General features: G+C 41.2%; 1 protein-coding gene across 1 annotated transcript; it reads right to left on the bottom strand.

Moving 5' to 3' along the window:
* Nucleotides 1–6356: 6356 nt before the first annotated feature.
* Nucleotides 6357–19356, bottom strand: LOC119242606 (regulator of G-protein signaling 7-binding protein-like). Its single transcript, XM_054693958.1, has 3 exons — nucleotides 19146–19356; nucleotides 18049–18215; nucleotides 6357–6826 (listed from the first exon to the last, which is right to left on the bottom strand). The coding sequence occupies exons 1-3, from the start codon at nucleotides 19308–19310 to the stop codon at nucleotides 6718–6720; spliced, it is 441 nt and encodes a 146-aa protein (XP_054549933.1). The 5' UTR covers nucleotides 19311–19356; the 3' UTR covers nucleotides 6357–6717.
* Between the last annotated feature and the right edge of the window lie 1731 nt (nucleotides 19357–21087).

Below are 21087 nucleotides of genomic sequence, written 5' to 3'. Positions count from 1 at the left end.
TACTTCAAATTCTATTGCTGTAGCTGCTTCCAGGTAAGGGGTGAATGAGTCCTGATAGCTGTCTATATGCAGACTGACAGGGCTACCTTAACCCTCACTTCTTGCTGTGTGTGACAGAGATTTCTCAAATGTCCATAGGTGATCTCCCAACCTACACACTGAGAATGAATTCTAGGGCTTTAAGCCATCTGCTGTGGCCAAAAGACATAACCCAAAGTATCAGCTTGCCTGAGCCACAGGATGCCCAGATAATCTGGTTAGATATTTTTTCTGGTTGTATATGCCAGGGTGTTTCTAGAAGCGATTAGTATTTGAATTGATGGTCTGAGTAAAGCAGATGGCCCTCCCCCAAGCAAGTGGACATCATCCAATCAGTCCATTGAGGGCCTGAATAGAACAAAAAGGTGAAGGTAGTTAAATTCTCTTTCTTTGCCTGACTGCTGAGCTGGAACATCAGCCTTCCTCATGTTTCTGGATTAGGATCTATACCATTTGGGTAATCAAAAACCTCCCCAAAAACAAAAGCCCAGGACCTGATGGATTTACAAATGAATTCTACCAAACATTCAGAGACGAATTAGTGCCTATCCTTCACAAACTCTTCCAAAAAATTGAGAAGGAAGGGACAATACCAAACACGTTCTATGAAGCCAATATTACACTAATACCAAAACCGAATAAGGACAACACAAAAAAGGAAAACTATAGGCCAATCTCCCTAATGAACACTGATGCAAAAATCCTCAATAAAATTTTAGCTATCAGAATCCAACAATGTATCCATAAGATAATTCACCACGACCAAGTTGGATTCATTCCAGGGGCACAAGGATGGTTTAACATCCGAAAATCAATCAACGTTATCCAACACATCAACAAAAAGAAATATAAAAACCATATGATAATATCAATAGATGCTGAGAAAGCTTTCGACAAAGTGCAACACCCATTCATGATAAAAGCCCTTGAAATTCTTGGGATACAAGGAACATACCTCAACATCATAAAGGCCATCTATGACAAGCCAACAGCCAGTATCATTCTCAATGGTGAAAAGCTGAAAGCAATTCCATTAAGATCTGGAACAAGACAAGGATGTCCACTCTCACCACTGCTTTTCAATATAATACTGGAAGTCCTAGCCAGAGCAATAAGACAAGAGAAAGACATCCAAGGAATCCAAATAGGAAAAGAAGAAGTCAAACTATCACTATTTGCAGATGATATGATAATATACATAGAGAACCCCAAATCTCCACAGAAAAACTAATTCAACTCATCGGTCAGTTCAGTAAAGTGGCAGGATACAAAATCAACATGCAAAAGTCAGTAGCCTTCCTATACACAAACAATAAATCTGAAGAAGAAGAAATCAAAAAAACCACCCCTTTTATTATTGAAACAAAAAAAATCAAATATTTGGGAATAAATCTAACAAAAGAGGTAAAGGACCTATACAAAGAAAACTATAAAACACTGTTAAAAGAAATAGAAGAAGACACAAAGAAATGGAAAGACATCCCCTGCTCATGGATTGGAAGAATAAACATTAAAATGGCCATCCTACCAAAAGCAATATACAGATTCAATGCTATTCCAATCAAAATCTCAATGGCATTCTTCAAAGAAATAGAACAATTATTGATGAAATTCATATGGAATCACCAAAAACCCCGAATAGCCAAAGCTCTACTGAAAAAAAAAGAAGGAAATGGAGGCATCAAACTCCCAGACTTCAAACTATACTACAAAGCCATAATCATCAAAACTGCATGGTATTGGAACAAGAACAGACATACAGACCAATGGAATCGAATAGAAAATCCAGAAATAAACCCACAGATTTATGGTCAACTAATCTTTGACAAAGGAGCAAAGACTATGCATTGGAGCAAAGAAAGTTTGTTCAATAAATGGTGCTGGGAAAACTGGGTCGCTACATGCAAAAGAATGAAGCTTGACCACTACCTCACACCATACACAAAAATCAACTCAAAATGGATTAAAGAACTAGACATAAGACCTGAAACCATAAAATACATAGAAGGAAATATAGGCGAAACACTACGGGATTTGCACATCAAAGACATCTTTACAGACACATCACCCAAAGCAGTGATAGTGAAGGCAAAGATAAACAGCTGGGACTACATCAAATTAAAGAGCTTCTGCACAGCAAAAGAGACAATAACAAAAACAAAGAGAAACCCCACCAACTGGGAGAACATTTTTGCACCCAACACTAATGATAAAGGACTGATCACAAAAATCTGCAAAGAGCTGATGAGACTCAGCAACAACAAAGAAATAATCCAGTCAAAAAATGGGCAGAAGAGCTAAAAAGAAACTTCTCTGAAGAGGAAATGCAAATGGCCAACAGACATATGAAAAAATGTTCAACATCACTTGCAATCAGGGAAATGCAAATCAAAACTACCATGAGATACCATCTCACACCAGTGAGAATGGCACATATTAAAAAAACTAGCAACAACAAATGTTGGCGAGGATGTGGAGAAAAAGGAACTCTTGTGCACTCTTGGTGGGAGTGCAAACTGGTCCAACCACTATGGAGAGCTGTGTGGAGATTTCTGGACCTACTAAACATAGAGCTTCCATATGATCCAGCAATTCCACTCCTAGGTATTTACCCAAAGGACACAGAAACATCAATTCCAAAGAGCACCTGCACCCCTATGTTTATAGCAGCACTGTTTACAATAGCTAAGCTTTGGAAACAACCCAAATGCCCAAAAGTAGATGACTGGATCAAGAAGATGTGGTACATATATACCATGGAATATTACTCAGCATTCAAAAAAGATAAACACATGCAATTTGCAGCAACATGGATGGCGCTGGAAGGGATCATGCTCAGCGAAATAAGCCAAAAAGAAAAAGAAAAATACCGGATGGTCTCACTCATAGCAGGAATCTAGAAAACTTAAATAAGGGACCAGGAAAATGAATATAAGAAAGTGAAAATCAAAATCAACAAAAAACTATGAACCAGAGACACTTTTTGGGGGGTGGGGGGGGGAGGGGAAGGATTGGGGTCAGAATGGAGCGTTTGCAATTGTATGGGGGAATATAAAAAAAAATTTAAGATTAAAAAAAAAAAAAAAAAAAAAAAAAAAAAAAAGGATCTATACCATTTGATCCCCTGGCTCTAAGGCTTTTGGACTTGAACTAAAATACAGCATGAACTTTCCTGGGTCTCTAGTTTGCAGATACCAAATCATGGGACTTCTCAGTCTCCCTAATTGTATGAGTCAATTTTTATATATATATATATATATATATGTGTGTGTGTGTATGCTGTGATATATAATGTATTATAAGTAATATATAACACTATATACATATTATAGGCATATATACATATATGTTATAATTTATATATTATACACACACACATAAAATAAATATGTTGGAACTGTCTGTCTGGAGAACCCTAACCCCTAGTCTGGAGAGGTTTCCACTCACCTCTCAGTCTACTATATTTGCCTCATCTAGTCCATTTAGGAGTGAAAACTCTGTTGTGATGTTCATAGTGAAGGTGTTTCTATACCAGTCACTATTTTTGAGCAGGACCTAGATGAGGATTATTAAGAAACTGAAACAAGTAGATTTTCATAAAAGTTAAGTGCTAGCAAGAACAAGAGTCTTGGTCCTCCCTGGTGGCACAGGTGGTTGGTCGCTGTGCTATGACGCTGTCCGCAGCCTCTGCAGCACCAGTTCGATCCTGGCTGGCCAGTAAGAATCCCACATGGCGCAGCAGACCTCTCCTGTCTCACCCGCTGCTCCCCTTAGCGGTGTATTTCATCAGTCTGCCTGTTCTGTTCCCTGCTCTGTCTCTGGTGAATCCTCTCACCCTCCTGCACATCTGGCCTGTACCCCGGTTCTTGTAGAAAAATAAATAAATCTTTAAAAAAAAAAAAGAACAAGAGTATTAGGTGATCTATCCTTGACTTGCTTTCCCATTAGTCATTTTTTACCTCACCTGCTTTTTGTTACAGTGTAACAGGACACACAGGAGTGGAATATTTTTCTTTCTTTTATAAATAATTCCCCTTTGAACAGAAATAATGACACAAAGATGAAATGTTTGAGGTATATAATTCAAGAAACATGAAGTATTTACTATACACCGGGGACCATTTGGGATTTGGGGACTTAATTTCTATTTCTTACCTATATCGGAAATAGTATGGTTACAATGAGGAGAAAAGTTTTGTCTTTAATTCTGAGACAAATAGGAATTTCCACAGTAATAGGATAATAGAAATATAATTTTGAAGATGAAAAGTCAATTATCTATTTGCTGATAATGAGTATCTGAGAGAGAAATAAGCATCAGCTTGGTGAGTGGACGGCAAGAATGGAAATAGGAATTCCAATCAAAATTAGAGTGTTTTAAAATTAGACCCACTAAGGGAATGAGCGTCTAAACTCAGAGCCTGAAGCTCTAACAAGCCATCATTCTGGTTGAGAACTCAAAATCCCATGAGGGGAGCACTTTAATTACTATTTTGATTTTAAATTCCATTTGTTAGCAAAGCAGTCACTCTCTTGGTTTATTGACAGGATTTTCGAATTTAAGAAGCAGAGTTTTGAGGTTGATCATTCGGTCTCTTCCCAATCTCCCTCCCAATGAGTTCTTCCCATCTCTTAAACCAGCCTCCATGTTACTTTCTTGCATATGGCCATCTCCTCAGTGGGCAGCTGTCTCTTCTTTGAGCTCCAGCACTGAATACCATTCTTCACCCTCACCTTCATTTTTCTTTTCACCCCTGTACTTTATAATGTCGCAAAGGAAAGCTGGATGGCCAATGTCACTGTGGTACTGGGGTGTCCTGCTCCATCCCAATGACCTCTGTTGGGAAAATAGTTTGTTTCATGAAACCTGAATTCAGCCTCTCCAGACCTGGGTCAAAGTATGATTCTACATGGTTATTTGTGGGACTTTCATAGACAAATAAACAAGAAAAAAGGTGCCTGAGGATAGAACAATTTGAATAGATCAACTAAGGAGAAAGAAAGGCCCCGTGAGAAGTGCTGAGGTCTTGAGAATGCCGAGCCAAGATGCATTCACATTCGGCTGGCAACTTCAATAAGGCTGTAATTTTGTTATTTTTTCCTTCCTGACTGTTTTCCTCTTCTTACTAGCTAAGGAAACCTGAAAAACCCTCAAATCAGCTGTGTGCTGGCTGAAGAGGTCCTTGTACTGAAGTGTGTCCAGGGGAGGAGAGAGCCGCGGAGTGGGAATCCTAGTTTGTGCCCATGGGCAGAAGGGAAGCAAACAGGCCAACCCTGGGGCCTCGCCAAGGCAGAAAGGGGCTTCCCAGGGAAATTGCCCAGCAGAGTCAGGAATAACAACGCTGGCAGCAGAGAAAACATTTTCAAATACCAACCCCACCAAATAGCTCAATTTTTTTAACCTAAATATACTACAGGGCCTCCCTGGTGGCTCAAGGGGTTAAGCATGGCACTTTGAAGCAATCCACAGCCTCTGCAGCATGAGTTCGATCACCAGCCGGCCAGGGAGCAACCCACATGGCAAAGCAGACCTCTCCTGTCTCACCTGCTGCTCCCCTCAGCAGTGTATTTCAGTACATCTGCCTAGTCTCCTCCATACTCTGTCTCTGGTGAATCCTCTCACTCCACCCCCCTGCCCCACATCTCTGGCCTGTACCCTGGCTCTTGTATGCATAAATAAATAATTTCAAAAATACTATGAAATAGAGAAGTAATATCTGTCCTTCTGGGGGCTGAGAAAAACTTCCAGGCATGCCTCATGTAGAGTCACTCAGAGATGCCTCGGGAGCTTCATTTGCTCTGCATAGAACCACCCTCTCAGAACGATAAGGGAAAAGTCAAAAGAATCAGGATGACAATAGTCCCGACTGCTCAGATTGGTGAAGAATCCCTCCTTTCAGCTTCCTGCACAGTTGGCTCTCTGATGAGGCCACTGAAGGCTGTACTCTGTTTCTTGGCTGGTGAGTGCATTTCTCAGCCAACATCAGCCTTTAAAAACATCAGCTTAGTGGGTTCTAAATGTTCTTTCAGATGAACTCATTTAATCCTGAAGTAATAAGGCACAGGGTACAGCACAGTTTGGTCTCCACACATTTAAAGCCCTCTTTCTGTTTCCCCTTGGTTCAAGGGTCCCTTGAAAGGTCCACTCATGTTAGCCTGAGACCACGCAAGTGAATGAGAAAGGGCGCTAATGCTTGCTCTTCAGGCTCAGTTCAAATGGCATCAGGCCCTTTGTGAAGCCTTTCCTGGCCCATCCTGTCAAGCAGAGGTGGTCACTGCCTCTACTATACCATCTACATATTTCCATTGCAGCATTGATCATAATGGTTGGCAACGATCTGTCTCTATACCACATGCTAAGCCATATGCTCCTCCAAGGGAAAGGACTGTGTTTTATTTCTCTTTTTACTTCCAGAGCCTAGCAGAGTATCTGATCCCACAGTAGGTGTTTGACGTTTAATGAATGAATGAATGGACGAACCAGGAAATGGACAAGAAGGGGAGGTAGGTGATAAGGGATCTTCTTCCATTTCTTTCGGCTTACTCCAGTATCCCTCTCCTTACTTCTCACATGCCAGCTTCCTATTCTTCCTGTCTCTCCAGTCATGTTAAATATCCTGGGTTTCAGGAGCATCCTTGCCATTTACAGATTGGGAAATTGTTATCCTCATTACATAGTTAATATGGAGAAAGATATATGGTGAAACTTGCAGCCAGGAAGGTCACATGGCATGGTCTGTGAAGGAGACATTCATGGAAGTTGTAGTGTGAGGCTTCTGAGAAAGTCCTGTAAAAAGGGACACACTTAATTGGCTTATGTCTTTTTGCTCTCTGACCTACCTGCGTGGACACAGTTTCTAGAGTACTACAGAAATCTTAGTCCTGATATCTTTGAATCACGAACCAATGCTCATTATGCCTGATACCTGTGTTTTTAACTATGTGTTCAAGTCACTGAAATCTGGCTTATGTTACTTGCAGTGGAAGACAATTCCATACTGATAATCTAGTCTTTTTTAACTTTCTTCCTGCAGAATGCCAGTGTCAGTTCAACTCAGGACCTTTACATGAAACATTTTTCTCTCCTATCATCACCTATATCTTTTCAAAGTCAGCTCATCAAGTTAGAATGTCACTTTCTCAGAGGGATGTTCCCTGAATTCCCTATGTGGAAATTGCTACCTGCAATGCATCCATCATTCTTTACTAAGATCATCCTATTTTATTTTCCTCACTGCCTTATTCACTATCTGAAATGCTTTTGTCTTTTTGTCTTAGTCCATTTAGGTTATTATAACAAAATACCATGGACTGAGTGGCTTGCAAACAACAGAACTCTATTGCTCATGATTCTAGAAGCTGGGAAGGACTTGGTGAGGGCTCTCTTCCTGGATCCTAACTGATACCTTCCTGCTATGTCCTCACATGGCAGAAGGGGCTAGGGACTTATAAGGCATTAATTCCATTCACGAGTGCTCCATTTTAATGGCTTAAAGTAACTCCCAAAGGTGCCATTGACTAATCCCTCCATGTGAGGCATTAAGATTTCAACATATAAATTTTTCAGGTACACCAACATTCAGACCACAGCCCTTCTTGATCCCTGTTATGTGGATTTGTAATTTATGGAATTAAATGGGTTAAATACCATTTATCACCTAAGTACTATATAGAACATTGTTTATATGAGATGAGTTTTAAGTTTAATTTCTCTTAATGAGCTTGTTATGATCTTGATCATAGGTCATCATGCAATTTATCACCATATCTAAGACTCCCTACCTTTTATATTTGAAAGCTCATCATATTTTAACACCTTGATAATTTTTTCTTTGAATTATTAAAGGAGGTTTTAAACATTTATAAAAAGAATCCCACTCAACCTTAGATATTTTTTAATTGATTTCTTGAGTGCTACTACTCATGCCTTGCAGGTCTTATCCAATTTCATATCCTTTCTTGTGAAAATTATACTACTGGAGCACTTTCAAAGGCACCTTGCCTCCCTCCCTGCCCTCCCAAATGGCCCCTGAATCTCTTGTCTTTCCCTCTTGTCTTTCTGCCATTTAAAGGCAGAAAAATCTTGTTAATCCTTTTAGGGACTTTCCCTTTGCTCTGGTTTTTGGTGGGAGGAGTATGGCGGACAAAGAGACTACAAGTAAAACCTTGACATTCCGGAAATGAAATTCTTTCTTTTAACAGCTAAAGAGTATGCATGTGCATATAGAAACTATGTATATAGGCTCATAGGATAGGGCGATCCTGTTATACACTCTTAAAGAATAAAAAGTAGACTAGCATGTGTAAGAGTTTACAAGTTAAATGGCAAATGGTAAATCCAGAAATGTAGGTTGGGGATTATGACACAAATTATTGTTGTTTCACAATACTCATTATCTCTCTTTTTCATAGGAATAAAGTCCTCTTTTTATTTAGGGATGCGATGACAAAAGAATACATCTTCCAGTCTCCCTGTAGTTAGGTGTGACCAGGTGATAGAGTTCTGGAAGACCTTTTGTCTGGGACTGAGTAAGGAGAGCTGACCTGGCTGAAAATTATGTCCTTTTGCCTTTCAATCTTCCTTCTATCTGGAACTTGGACCAATGGCTGGGGCTTCTGTAGTAATCTTGCATCATTAAGTGAGGATGAGGATGGAAGTCAGGCACAAAGGATAGGGAACAGAAGAGTCTTCCACGGAGTTACCACACTAGTTCTGAATTGTCTCTTCTAGGGCTCCTTTACAGTCACAGAATAAACCCTAGTGTCTTTAATCATGGTTCCTTTGGATTTTTTTGTTAGTATAGCTAAATATAATCAATTTTGGTACACATGCTCCCTTGGGGAGTTTTTTAAAATCTGCCAAATGGCCAAGCTGCAGCTCCCAGAAACTTTAGGGATAGAATTCATCAGCATTTTTCAAGCTTCCTTGGTGATTCCAATGTGCAGTCTAGATTGAAACCCTGACTTAGCTGACAGGCCTCATATTTAGCAAGTTCAAGACTCTCCTGGGAAATAGGATGGTTCTTATTTAAAAAATTGGATTTCAGGCCTCACTTTCCAGTGATTTTGGTTCTTGAGGTTTGAAGGCATCCTGGGTGATTCTGAGACAGGCAATCCAGATCACATTTGAAGAAACTGCTTTAGGCAATGGAGAATCTTTGGAAGTTTTAAAGTAAAGAAGTGACAAGATCAGAGGAGAGTTTTAGGAGGATTAGTCTGGATCTAGGGTATGAATTGAAAAGAAGAGGTGAGAGAGTGAAGGCCAGGAGAGACCTACTGGGAAGTACTATGATAGTTGATGGCCTGAGGGGACGTGATTCTGAACAAAGAGGAAGGCCACAGAGGTGGAAAAAAAAGCAAAACACTAGACAGTGAAAAAGACAACACGCTATCAGACTTGGTAACTGACAGAATAGGGGTGAGGTATTCTTAGTGCCTAAAGACTATCCTAGGAGTTTGACTTTCTCTGAGCTATTATGAATTTCTACTTTTTGCTTGACCTTAGGTATAGATATTTGTTTGCTATGTATCCACAACTGTTGATCTTGTTAACCTGATTAGAGTTTTCCATTAGATTGGAAATATTTACTTTAAAAATCAGCTCTATTTAGTGGCTCAGATACTTTATCTCAATCAAGAGTCTATTTCACAAATTTTTATATTGGCTTATATGTATGCAGAAAGAATACACATTTGTATATATCTAGACAAGAAATTGATGTTTTTTCATTTGGTTTTTATGTTTTCTTGAAGTCATGACTTACAGAGCAGAGGAAATATGACCAGGCTGATGGTATTGTTTCTGCTCTGGAGCTGTGCTTCATGTAGGTATCTTTCTGGATGAGATGCAGCTTTAAGAGGTGATCTCAGTGGTAAATGATTGTTTATTCAATATAAAGCTGCCATGAAAAAGATAGATGTTGGGGTGATATTTTATTAAATAACTGGAATTTAACATAATTAGTTTATGAGTAATTCTAAAATACACACTGTCTGCTGATTTGGTTGTAATAACAAACACCTGTGCCTCAGACATTGATCCTAGGTATACTCTTTCAGCCCTCTATTATTTAGAAACCAACATATTATAGTTACAAATCAGAAAAAAAATCAAGTGTAATAGAAATGTCATAAAATATAAGCTAATCTAATTTCTGATTTTTACTAACATCTGTATCAAGACACAATTTCTTTTAAGAATAGATTTTAAAATGCCAAATGAGCAATTGAGCCTCACATCCTCACACTTAGCTTGCCACAATAGTGCCGACAAATTTTCCTAAAGTTCTTTTAAATTTTCTCTCTAATTGAAACATTTATTAAGATAGCTTTAACAAGGCGAACATCATTACATCTGCTCACAATATAAAAAAGCTCTCAAGTTCAACAGGCAATGGGAGAATACTTGTCTAGATTGCATATCACATTTAGTTTGTTGCTCTTAACAGTACTTTGCTTTACTCTGGGGGGAATCAGTACTTTGGCACTTGCTCCAATGTGTGCTTATGGTTCATCAGCATCAGCACCACCGAGGAATCACAACCGGCTCTGTTTCCCTACACACCACGGAAAGTACACGCCCTGATGTCAGTTGCCGCGCCTGCTCCTCTAGTATTCTCTCTTGCAGTTGATTTTTGTTCCCCCTTTGGACACTAGTAATTAAATTGGCTAAGGCAAAAGGCTAACCATATTGGGAGTCAGAACATTTATGAACACATTCATTTCATATAGGAAGTATCCTATTCCACGGTCTCAAACCCCAGCCCTAATTAGGAGCTACAACTTTGGGTACTGAGTAGTCTTCACGCAAGAATGCTAAGAGCACGTGTCAACAGTCCTGGGTAAAAACTCTATCCTTGCAGGGCAAAACAACCTAAAGTGTGCTTGCTTTTTTTTTTTTTTTTTTTAAAGATTTATTTATTTATGCATATAAGGGCTGGGGTAGAGCCTGGAGGTGGGAGGTGGGAGAGGATTCACCAGAGATAGAGTGGGGAGCAGAAAAGGCGGAATCAGTGGAATACAGTGCTAAGGGGAGCAGCAGGCAAGACTGGAAAGGTCTGTTGGGCCATGTGCTTTACCTCCCTGGCCGGCAGTGACTGCAGAGAGCTTCATAGTGCTGCAACTTAACCCCTTGGGCCACCAGGGAGGCCCTAAAGTATGCTTTCTATCAAAGGTGGGTCAAAGGAATTCTATGGGTTGAAAAGGTTGTTCCTCTCTCCCCTCCCCATTCAAATATTGAATGTTGAAGTACTCATCCCCAGTAACCACAGTATGTGGTCTGATTTGGAAATAGGCCTTGCAGGTATATTTACTTGAGTCAGCATAAGGTCATACTAGAGTAGGGTGGGCCCTTAATCCAATACAATTACTGTCTTTACAAAAAGGAAAAAAATTGGACGTGACACATACACACAAGGAGAAAGACACGCGAGGATGAAGACAGAGATACTTCCACAAACCAAGTAACCCCAGGGATTGCCAGCAAACCTCCAGAAATTAGAGGAAAGATCAGATCCTTTCTCCTAGCCCTAGCGAGACCCATCCCTGCCAACACCTTGAGCTTGGACTTCTAGCTTCCATAACTGTGAGGCAAGAAATTTCTGTTGTTTAAGCTACTCAGTTTGAGGTACTTTGTTACTGTAGTCCTAACGAACTCATTCAGAATATTATTAATGGAGATTAAGGGTAGAAAATTTGCAAAGGAGCCGCACAAGACCAGAAACCTGGCTCACAAGAAGCCAAAAGCTGGAGGTGGGAGGGAGGGAGGGAGGTTAGAAGTGATTAACATAGTCGTTAAACCAGCTGTAGAAATGAAAAGTCCTTAGGCCAACTGCTGTAGCAAGTATCAGACTGCTGTAGAAAGGATCTTGAGGTGCAGACCAAAGGTGGGGATATGGAGATTGAGAGCCATTGTAAAGAAATCACTGGTTCTAACAGATCAACCAATTACACCCAAGAAGTAGTTAGGTTAACAAAGTTAACAACTCCACAAAGGAATGAGCCCCTCCCAAAGACAAGACTATATCAGTGCAATTTCTGTATTGGCAAGGGGTAGCAGCCCTTCCGCCAACCTGTGTCAATACAGGAGCTTCTCGCTGCCAACTTCTTCCCTTTGCAGAGCAAAGCTTTCCTGCTGGCCTGTGACTATGCTGACCTTTCTGTTAGCAAACCTGTCCCTTTTGGGGCCAGCTCTTTCTGCCAACTTGTGTCTACGCAAATGTCCTTTCTTTCCGTTTTTATAATAAACCTGCCCTTTTGGATATAACTAGTGCCACTGTCACCTGGGAAACTCTCAGCGTGCAACTGAAAGGGGTGTTCTGGTGAAACTTTTCCCAGAGTTAATCCAAGGACTCCACTGTCCAAACCCAACACTTCTCCAAAACTAACATAGAATATTCTATGGGTAGAGATATAACTCATCTTTCATGATTTGATAAATGAGGGTTAAAATTTTTAGAAGAAAAACATCTGTAATGGGGGAGAGAAATACAGGAGTGGGCAGCCTGGTATGCCTGCCAACCAGTCTCCTTTTACTAACACTTACGGCCTCCTCCACCATGTTTATCAAAGAAAGCTGAGAGCGCTGCCTCCACAGGCACCAAGCTCTTCTGGACTCTACTTCCCCACATAATTGCCTCTGTCTCAGCCAAACTGTTGAGAGGGAGCCTTACCAACTAAAACTGCAGTTCTCTGTTCTCCCTCTCCACTCCCACCTCCTGACTCCTTCGCAAATAGAACAAGGAGTGAACAAGTACCAGCCAGAAGTGGTACAGGAAAAAATAGAACAGAAAAGTTCAAATAGGAATCAAACAAAATAAAAACAGACCAAAAAATAGGGAAAAAAAAACATGAAAAGAGATGTAAGAGAAATGAGAGAAACAGAGCCATGGCTGGTCAGAAATATAATTGCTGGAGAGAAAGACCGGAAACCTTTGCTTATGGATTTCAAAATATTCATTATATGGCTCCAGAAAGTCATTAGGAATTTAAGATTTTTCTTGTGATTATAGTTTGTTCACATGTTGACAAATTATTTCTGGAATTTGATCATCAAACTTCCTTCATAGTGTTTATTTTTTCATAGCTCAGTTCTATAAACAAAGTCTATGTGATTCTACATGTTTTACTACGGAACACCAGACGATGAAGCCAGGAGACGCAGAAGTCATGAGATTCAGTGGCCTTACTGAGATTTAGAGACTACTCGGTGGTTTGTCCAATCTCACACAGCCAATACCTCTTCCAAAAACTTGTAAATATTAAATGATTTATGAACACTCTCAGCTGACACAAATATTTCTAAACTACTTTCAACCTTCAAAATCCCATATTGTTTTAAAAGTATTCAAGAAGAGGCCTTTTGATAGTCATTGGAGAAACTTCAACCTAGAAAATTCCTCAGGAATTTTATAAGAATTTGAGGTAAATAATAATTTAATCCAGACCAAGTATTTATTTGAAACGTATTTGATGGATTAATATTTTTAAGTAAATGTATCTTGACCTGTTGAATTTTAAATGTCTTACACTAACTAATCTCCATTAATGATATTAGCATTTACTGTATACTAGGCAACCTACTAAGTGTTTGAAGATATTAACTTATTAAATCCTCACCACAGCCTATGATTTGGACCCACTGTTTATTAGCCCCATTTTACTGATTAAGATACTGAGGCAGAGAGAGAGAGAGGGTATCTTTGGCCAAAAGGACACACTATTTGTGAGTGGTAGCCCTGAGCTATGAACTCTGGCAGTCTGGGTCCAAACTCCATGTACTTAACCATTGTGCTGGACTGCCACTTACCTTTCCATGAAGCAGTTTCCATCTCAATACATGCAGAAATGCTTCATAAGTGGCAAAGCCATGATTTTATACAGGTCTAATTTGTGAGGGGCTATGTGCTTTCCCATCACTGCATATTGCTTCTCACATTATTATACATAAATGGCACTTTGACTTTCTTCACCAGCCACAGACAGTATGAAGAACCATAACACACCAGCAACCATAACACAAATTCCTGGGGTTTGCTGGAGGCTATTGGCTCCTCTGGGTCACCCCCAGTTTGTGTGCTGTGCTTTTCTCTTTCTACTCTCAGGAGGTAGTATGCTTGATGGAACAGGCACCAGGCCAGGGGCGAGAGACCTGTTCCAGTCTCACAACAGCCTGGGCCGGGCAGAATCTCATCCACAGGTGGGGCATTGTGCTCCTCATTTCTCATACCTGGCTTCCTCAGTCCTCACAACTGCCCCATGAGTGAGCAGGAGAACTAACTTACAGTGAATTAAGATTCAGAGAGTTAGGTGACTCCATCGAGTTTGCAGAAAAGGACAGTATTCAGTGTAGGTCTGCTTGGCTTCAAAAACTTCACATATACTTGACAAAAGTTGCCTTGAAAATCACTTTAATACTATAAACCTCAGACTCCTCAAATAGAAAACAAGGAAATTGTGCTAAATTGTGCCAGGAATCCTGGGATTCTTTGAAGGTGTCTCATAAGTCATTTTATGAAGGAAAACCAAGGCGATAGGGCATCTGCCTCTGATGTGATGCACGTGTGCATGTGTACGCACACACGCACACACCCCCCCCCCCACACACACACACAGACACAGACCAGCAGTGCAGAGCAGTGCCCCTTTGACCTGCCTTTCCACATTTACATTGAAGTGAAGATTCTGATGCTAAAACCAGTTTGGGAACCACTCTGCTACTGATCTTTATGGCTCCTTTGCCTTTAATGCCTAGGGGAGAATCAGGGTTGTAAAACTGGCAAATCAAGCAGTCACGGTAGACCTGGGATTCATTCACCTTGTTGCCTCTATCTAGAAAGCATCCAATGCCTTTGTAAGAGAAGGTTGTGCCCCATCTTTGCTGATCTAAACAAAGTTTGAGAAAGTGTTGATTATGTCTGTGGTGATGGCTTTTTTTCCCAGGACAAGCTAGTGAGAAATAGTCTGTTTTTCCCCCTTGTGGCTACCATTATTTGAAGGTTTCCATTGGTCAGGGATGGGAAGCAATGTAGCATTTACAGTCTGTTTAAGTCAAACTCACTCTTTTTCTTTCTTTTTCTCTCTATTGTGCTTTATCCTCTTTTCACCCTGTTTACCCTCAACCCTGTGGCCCTCCACTGTCCCAAAGCCAGGTGGTAGACAGGAATGGGGATGCTCTATGTTGGTAAGAAATTAGTAAATTCATTTATTCAGTCAAATTCTGCCCCACCCCCACTGGTTCTTAGATGCTAGCTCTCAAGTAGGCATCTCGATGAATGAAGACCCATGTATCCCCTACTGCCTCACATTCCAACGAGCTCATATTCCTTGCACTAAAATCTACTGAAGAAAAGAATAAAGCCAGCAAAAGGCCAAGTGTTAATCATGGTGATGATGATCACACCTTTCTTAACACACTTGAGGTAAACTTTACATGACATACATTGCACTCATTTTATGCTCACAAATCAAAGATCTTTAGCAAATACACAGTTGTACAATCATCTCCACGCTTAAAGTCTGGAATAGTTCCACTCCCCTCACCAAACCCTAAGCATTTGCCACCTCAGATGTAGGCAGCCACCAATCTACTTTCTGCTTCTTAGAGACTTGCTTTTCCTGAGTATTTCATATAAATGGAAATATGTGGTATTTTGTGACGGGCTTCTTTCACTTAGCATACTCTTTTTAAGGTTCATCCATATGTTAACATGTCTCAGTACTTTGTTCCTTTTTACATAACACATTTTTGAATGGCAGTTTTATATAGAGGGAAGATCGTGGGTTTCAGAAACATGCAAATGTGGAACTGAATAAAAGTTGTACCACTTGTTAAGGGCATGTTCCTTAACCTCTGTGAGACTCATTGTAGAACAGGGACAATAATCTCTCCCTCAGAGAATTATTCTGTGACTTACCTGGATAATGCTGGCTAAGAAAGGACCCTCAATAAATCTAGTCTCTACATATCCCAAGAAATTTTGCTTTTCTTCTCTCTGCTTCACATTTTAAAATAATTCCTACAGCCTCCCTATAGGCCTTTGGATCAAGCTTAAAATAAAAGTCCGCATCTCAATATCAGGAATGGAATTCCACCAAGGGGGATTATACCCTTCATTAATGGAGCCCAGATGGTGAATAGCTAAAGGGATTTCCTTTAGTCATGTTGCTGTCATTTTCTACAAAGATGGTTAAGTTGTGTTTATGATTTTAAGGAGAAACAGATCCTACCCTAGAACATTTTATAGAGTCCAGTCTTACCTTTGCAAGACTTTAAGAACAACATAGTTTCCCACCAATTCTTGTAAAAACTGTTCTCATTAACAGCAACTCTCAGATACCAGAAACAAGCAGCAAAGAGCAACGCAACCCCGAGTAAATAAAAATCCCCCCAGTTCCTTGAATTTCAACTCAGCCAACAGTTTCAGACTTTTTCTTTTCTAACTTTAGAACATGGATTCTATGTGTGTAGCAAAATAGACTAAACTGAGTGCCTTGTTCATTTCTTCAGTCCTTATTTTCTAATTAGAACATGCCATCATTTGAGTTCTAATTTAAGGAGATCCTGGATAGAACCCATCATATACTCTTGGACACAAAGTTTACAAGCGTGCTACCTCTCAAACTGAGCATTAAGTTCTCTGTTCTAAATTTTCTTTTCCTTCCAAGTAATTGTTTCTCCACAGTCTTTACTTCACACTATTCCCCTTCATGATTCTGATTTTTTCTTCACACCTTGTCTTGGATTTATCAGAGCTGTGTTTCTCCCCCAATTCCTGAAAAACTTAATTCCCTTCCACCTCCTGGATTTTCTCCCAAATTCACTTCCCTTTAAGAACACTCTCACCACTAAAGTAGAAAAGGATAGTCCTTAAAATATTTCTACCAAAGTAGATTTGTAACATATTTTGTTTCTCTCTCCCTTTGAGATTAGCAAAGTGTATCTTTTTTGATGCTATAAAATTTTTTCATGGTATGAAACACCTTTTGTCAGATGTAAACTACTGATAAGTATATAGCTCTCTAGTCTTTATGTAATAATTATAATATGATTCATATTAAAGATAGCAAACAGTGATTCTTTCAAATCTGTAAATTAGATCTAATTCCTACAACTGCTCAATGTACAACATTATGTATCTGACTAAACTTAAACTTCTATCACAATAATGCCATATTCACACAAACAGAAAAAAAAAGCTATATCCAGACTGACTGAAACACTTAAATTAATGTGTTTATGTAAGGATTCCTGTTTCCTTACTCTATGTACTCATCTGAAAATAGGAACTGTTAAATTCCATGACTAACTTTTCTTCCAATCCTGAGAGATTAGGAAAGAGGGGTTGGGGTTCTAAGAGAGAAGTTTTCATTCACTGTATTACCACCTAAAGTAGGTTTGGGAATCCATTAGGTGTGATGAAAATAATTGGGGGTGCGGGCATAAACAGCTTAGGTTTAGTTAGATTAGTGAATTGTTCCAATCTTTAAGATTTTCCTATGTGAAAACTTCCCTTTCACACACTACAATGAAGAGTGTAATTTATATCCAAGGCTTTATTTTAGGGATTTCATTTTAAATGGTATCATAGGAATTTATCTCATGGTATAAATAGTTTAGTAAATCTGGGCTTTAGCAAAGATTTTCTCTCTACTGCACAGGCCTTTTGTGCCTGTGGATATCTAACAGTAGATGACAAAATAATCTTGAGGCAGGATGATTTAATTTCAGTTTGATGCCAAAACATTCTGTAGAAATTCTTTAGCTATGAATTTCAATTATGTCGTCAGCATATTGAAAGTTAATTTTTTTTTTTAAAAATCACATAATGGCCAAAAACCTTTGGTTTGTGATTTGGTTTGTTTTTAGCTCTCAAGAGAATCCTGATCTCAGGGTGGCTGGTTAATATCCCATATTTGCAGTGATCATCTCGAGGCCTTGCTACCATAAATACCTGCCCGCCTTCAAGCATCATGTGCAAGAATTACCAAACAATGTCAAGAGTCTCCTACCCTGAGATGGCAGCGAGTTTTTGGTGTGCCTGCCGGGCCATTTCACAGCCTTTGGTCCTCGTCTTGTGCATTTCCGCCCGGAGTGAGGGGCAGCTAACCGAGACATCCCCAATGGAAATGACCAGCTCTCGGTACAGAGCCACTTGCGTGTTGAACTCTTGGACAAGCTGGAAAAGAAGCGAGTTTCTTTCAAAAAGCACGTACCAGAAAGTTTTCTGTTAGTGTTCATGACAGGGGTTCTTGCTGATCCCCGAGCCACCCCCCCAAATCTCTTGCTAAGACGACTAAAATTGATGAAAGATTAAGGCACAAAGATGGTAAATTCGCTTTGCCCAGGGGCTGTTTTTCATCAGCATGTCAGCTCATGGAAGCTGTATTTTCAGACCAACTTGCCCTGACCCATTCAGACTCAGTTTCTGAAGAGCATATTTGGAGAGTACCATGCCACTCCCAGGTCACTAGAGAATTAGTGCCGGGAACTCCCGCACAGTTCGCTCCCCTATACACATATTAGGTTATGGATTAGAAGTTGCAGGGAAGAAAAAAAAAAAAAAAAAAAAAAGAAGAAGTTGCAGGGGATAAAGAACAAGGTAGATTGCAATTGCCAAATCACTCAGACTGATCCGCGCGGGCGCCAAAGCCTAACCGGAAGACCCGCCACAGCCTCTGCACTGGAACCTACGTCCCCTCCGCAGCGCTTAGTGCGCTCTGTTTGGGTTTGTTTGCTACTATCTCCCATAAAGCAACAGCCCCACCTTCCTTTTCTCCCTCCCTGTTGAGCGAGCCGGTTCACCGTGTCTCTCGCATCTACCGTTCTCTGGGGGTGGGAAGAGGCACGACCTACAGCCGCTGACCCCAAGACCCTTGGCGTGGCACTTCTTTGCAGGGTCATTACGACCTGGGTATCACGCTGAATCGGGGACTGCAGATTTAAAAATAGTGCATGTGCACGTGATCGGCATGGAGGAGCCGAGGGTGGGGGACTGGCTGGCACTCAAGCAAATGATTAACATACACAATTTCCCTACCCCCGCTCCGGAAAAAAAAAAAAAAAAAAAAAAAAAAACACGTTTTTTGTTTTTTTTTTTTTAACCTACCATCTTGCAGTCGTCCAGGGCTCTTTGGGTTTTGTAGGTGTTTTCCGAGCCGCTGCCCCTGCGCTCCCAATCCCCGCTCTGCAGGGGAGGCTTGCTGATTTGGAAGATCGAGGAGCGGGTGGACCGGCTGGGGCGCTTTTTGCGCCCATTCGGTGCAGAACTCATGCATACACATCCACCAAGCCAAAGCCACTGGTGCAGTGCGCCCCGGCGCGGGCGGCCCGGTCTTTGCCCTGCGCGCCGCCGCCAAGTAACCAGAGCCGGGACCCGAGGCGCGGCGCTCACAGGCTTGGGGCTGCCTGCGCGCGTGGGTAACCTTCAGCTTGAAGGAGAGCCGAGGAAGCGTTGGCCGTGCCGTGCAGCATTGCTTCCACTAGCAGCGAGGAAGGGGCTCGTTCAAGTTCTGCTCAGCAGCATTGCCGGCCCTGTCCCGGGAGCTGGGCACTGGCGCGGGCTCGCACCACCTTTCCGTTGGCATGAATTGCAGCCCTGGGCGAGAAGGAACGCGCCGCCCGGCGGTACCGAGTTTCCATTCAGATGGGGGAGCAGCTTTCAAAGCCTGCGCTTCAAGGGGGGTTGGGGGGACGGGTGTCGCGCTTGCTCCAGTGTCTTCTCGCAGCTGCCCTCGGTTGTCTTTGCCGGCCCTCCCTCCCCTGTCGCCAGGCCTGCAAGCGCTGGCAGTCCCAGAAGCAAGCAATTGGCTCTAATCGGCTGCCTTGATCCGACGTCTCTACGGGTTAGTCTCTTTGAGGATCCCAAATGAATCCGTGGCGGGACTGGCAGACGCAGGGAATCGGTCTGGCTGACGTTGTTCGCGGCCCAGCACATTGATAGGATGGGAATACTAATGTGATCCGTCCATACAACCCACTTCCCCCTCCACAGTTTATGCACTTATCCAATCAAATCCCCGGAAACATCAATTGCAATATTACTTCATCTGTCTATTATTAGAAAAGAAAAGTGTCATCAGAGTAGAGCACATTGCCACATGCTGGGTCCTAAACACGGATTTCAGACCAAGCAGCGTGGGCTTGAGGCCCGCACCATCCCAGACTGTCTGGTGCCTCAGATATCATAGGATCCCAAAGGAGGGGGATGTGAGGCATTTGCTTCAAAAGCAAGATCTCTTGATAATATGAAAGGAAAGCTGTCTTCCTTGAGCTTTTGGGTTTTTTTTTTTTTTTTTTTTTTTTTTTTGTCTTTCTTAGTAGGGCCAGAGGGCAGAATGCACAGAGGCACTCTACCTCACCTCATTCAGTCCAGTGTTAGCCAGTAAAGCTCTTGGTCTGGTGTTCCAGTCTCAGCTGCCAGTGTTTCCCAGTAGAGACTTGAATAAGTTAGACTCAACAGACCTGCTGAGGTCTAAACCACCCTCTTTCATCAGTGACTGAGTAACTCAGAGACCAATGGAGGTGGCCCAGGAAAATGGAGAGGATGCTGGCATGAATGGACTAAGGTCCTGGAGCAGTTAAGTTCACCCTTCCCACTGACATCCTAAGATACTTGTGGAAGGAGAAGAGGTGGAGTGGGCATTCAACTTCAGTGCCCTAAGATGCTTGCTCCCAAGAATGAGTTAGAGGGGACAGTTAAAAGAGGTCTGAGACGGGAATTAAAGCCTAGTGAAGAACATATTGGAGGTTCCTGGTCAATCTTTTAAAGAGATATGGAGTATAATACACAAAGATGGAGATCCAGAAATAGCCAGGAAGTCCAACAACCTAAGGACGGTATCTCTAGAATTTTTTTTTATTTTTTACAAGACAGTAAGCATAATGGAATGATGTGGTATAAAAAAGCATAAAAAGACAATATTTGGTTTTTGTCCCAGTTCCTGGCACAGAGCTCCTAAAACTCTTGGAATTTCCTGATTATAAAGGTGATGGGGCTTCTTGTCACCAGAAAGATCAAGTCTTGATTATAGGTTTGCAACTTTCAACCT

Source organism: Talpa occidentalis, unplaced genomic scaffold (genome assembly GCF_014898055.3).
Source record: "Talpa occidentalis isolate TD23 unplaced genomic scaffold, MPIMG_talOcc4v2.1 talOcc4.120, whole genome shotgun sequence".
NCBI lineage: Eukaryota > Metazoa > Chordata > Mammalia > Eulipotyphla > Talpidae > Talpa > Talpa occidentalis.
This window is presented reverse-complemented; position numbering and strand designations above follow the sequence as displayed.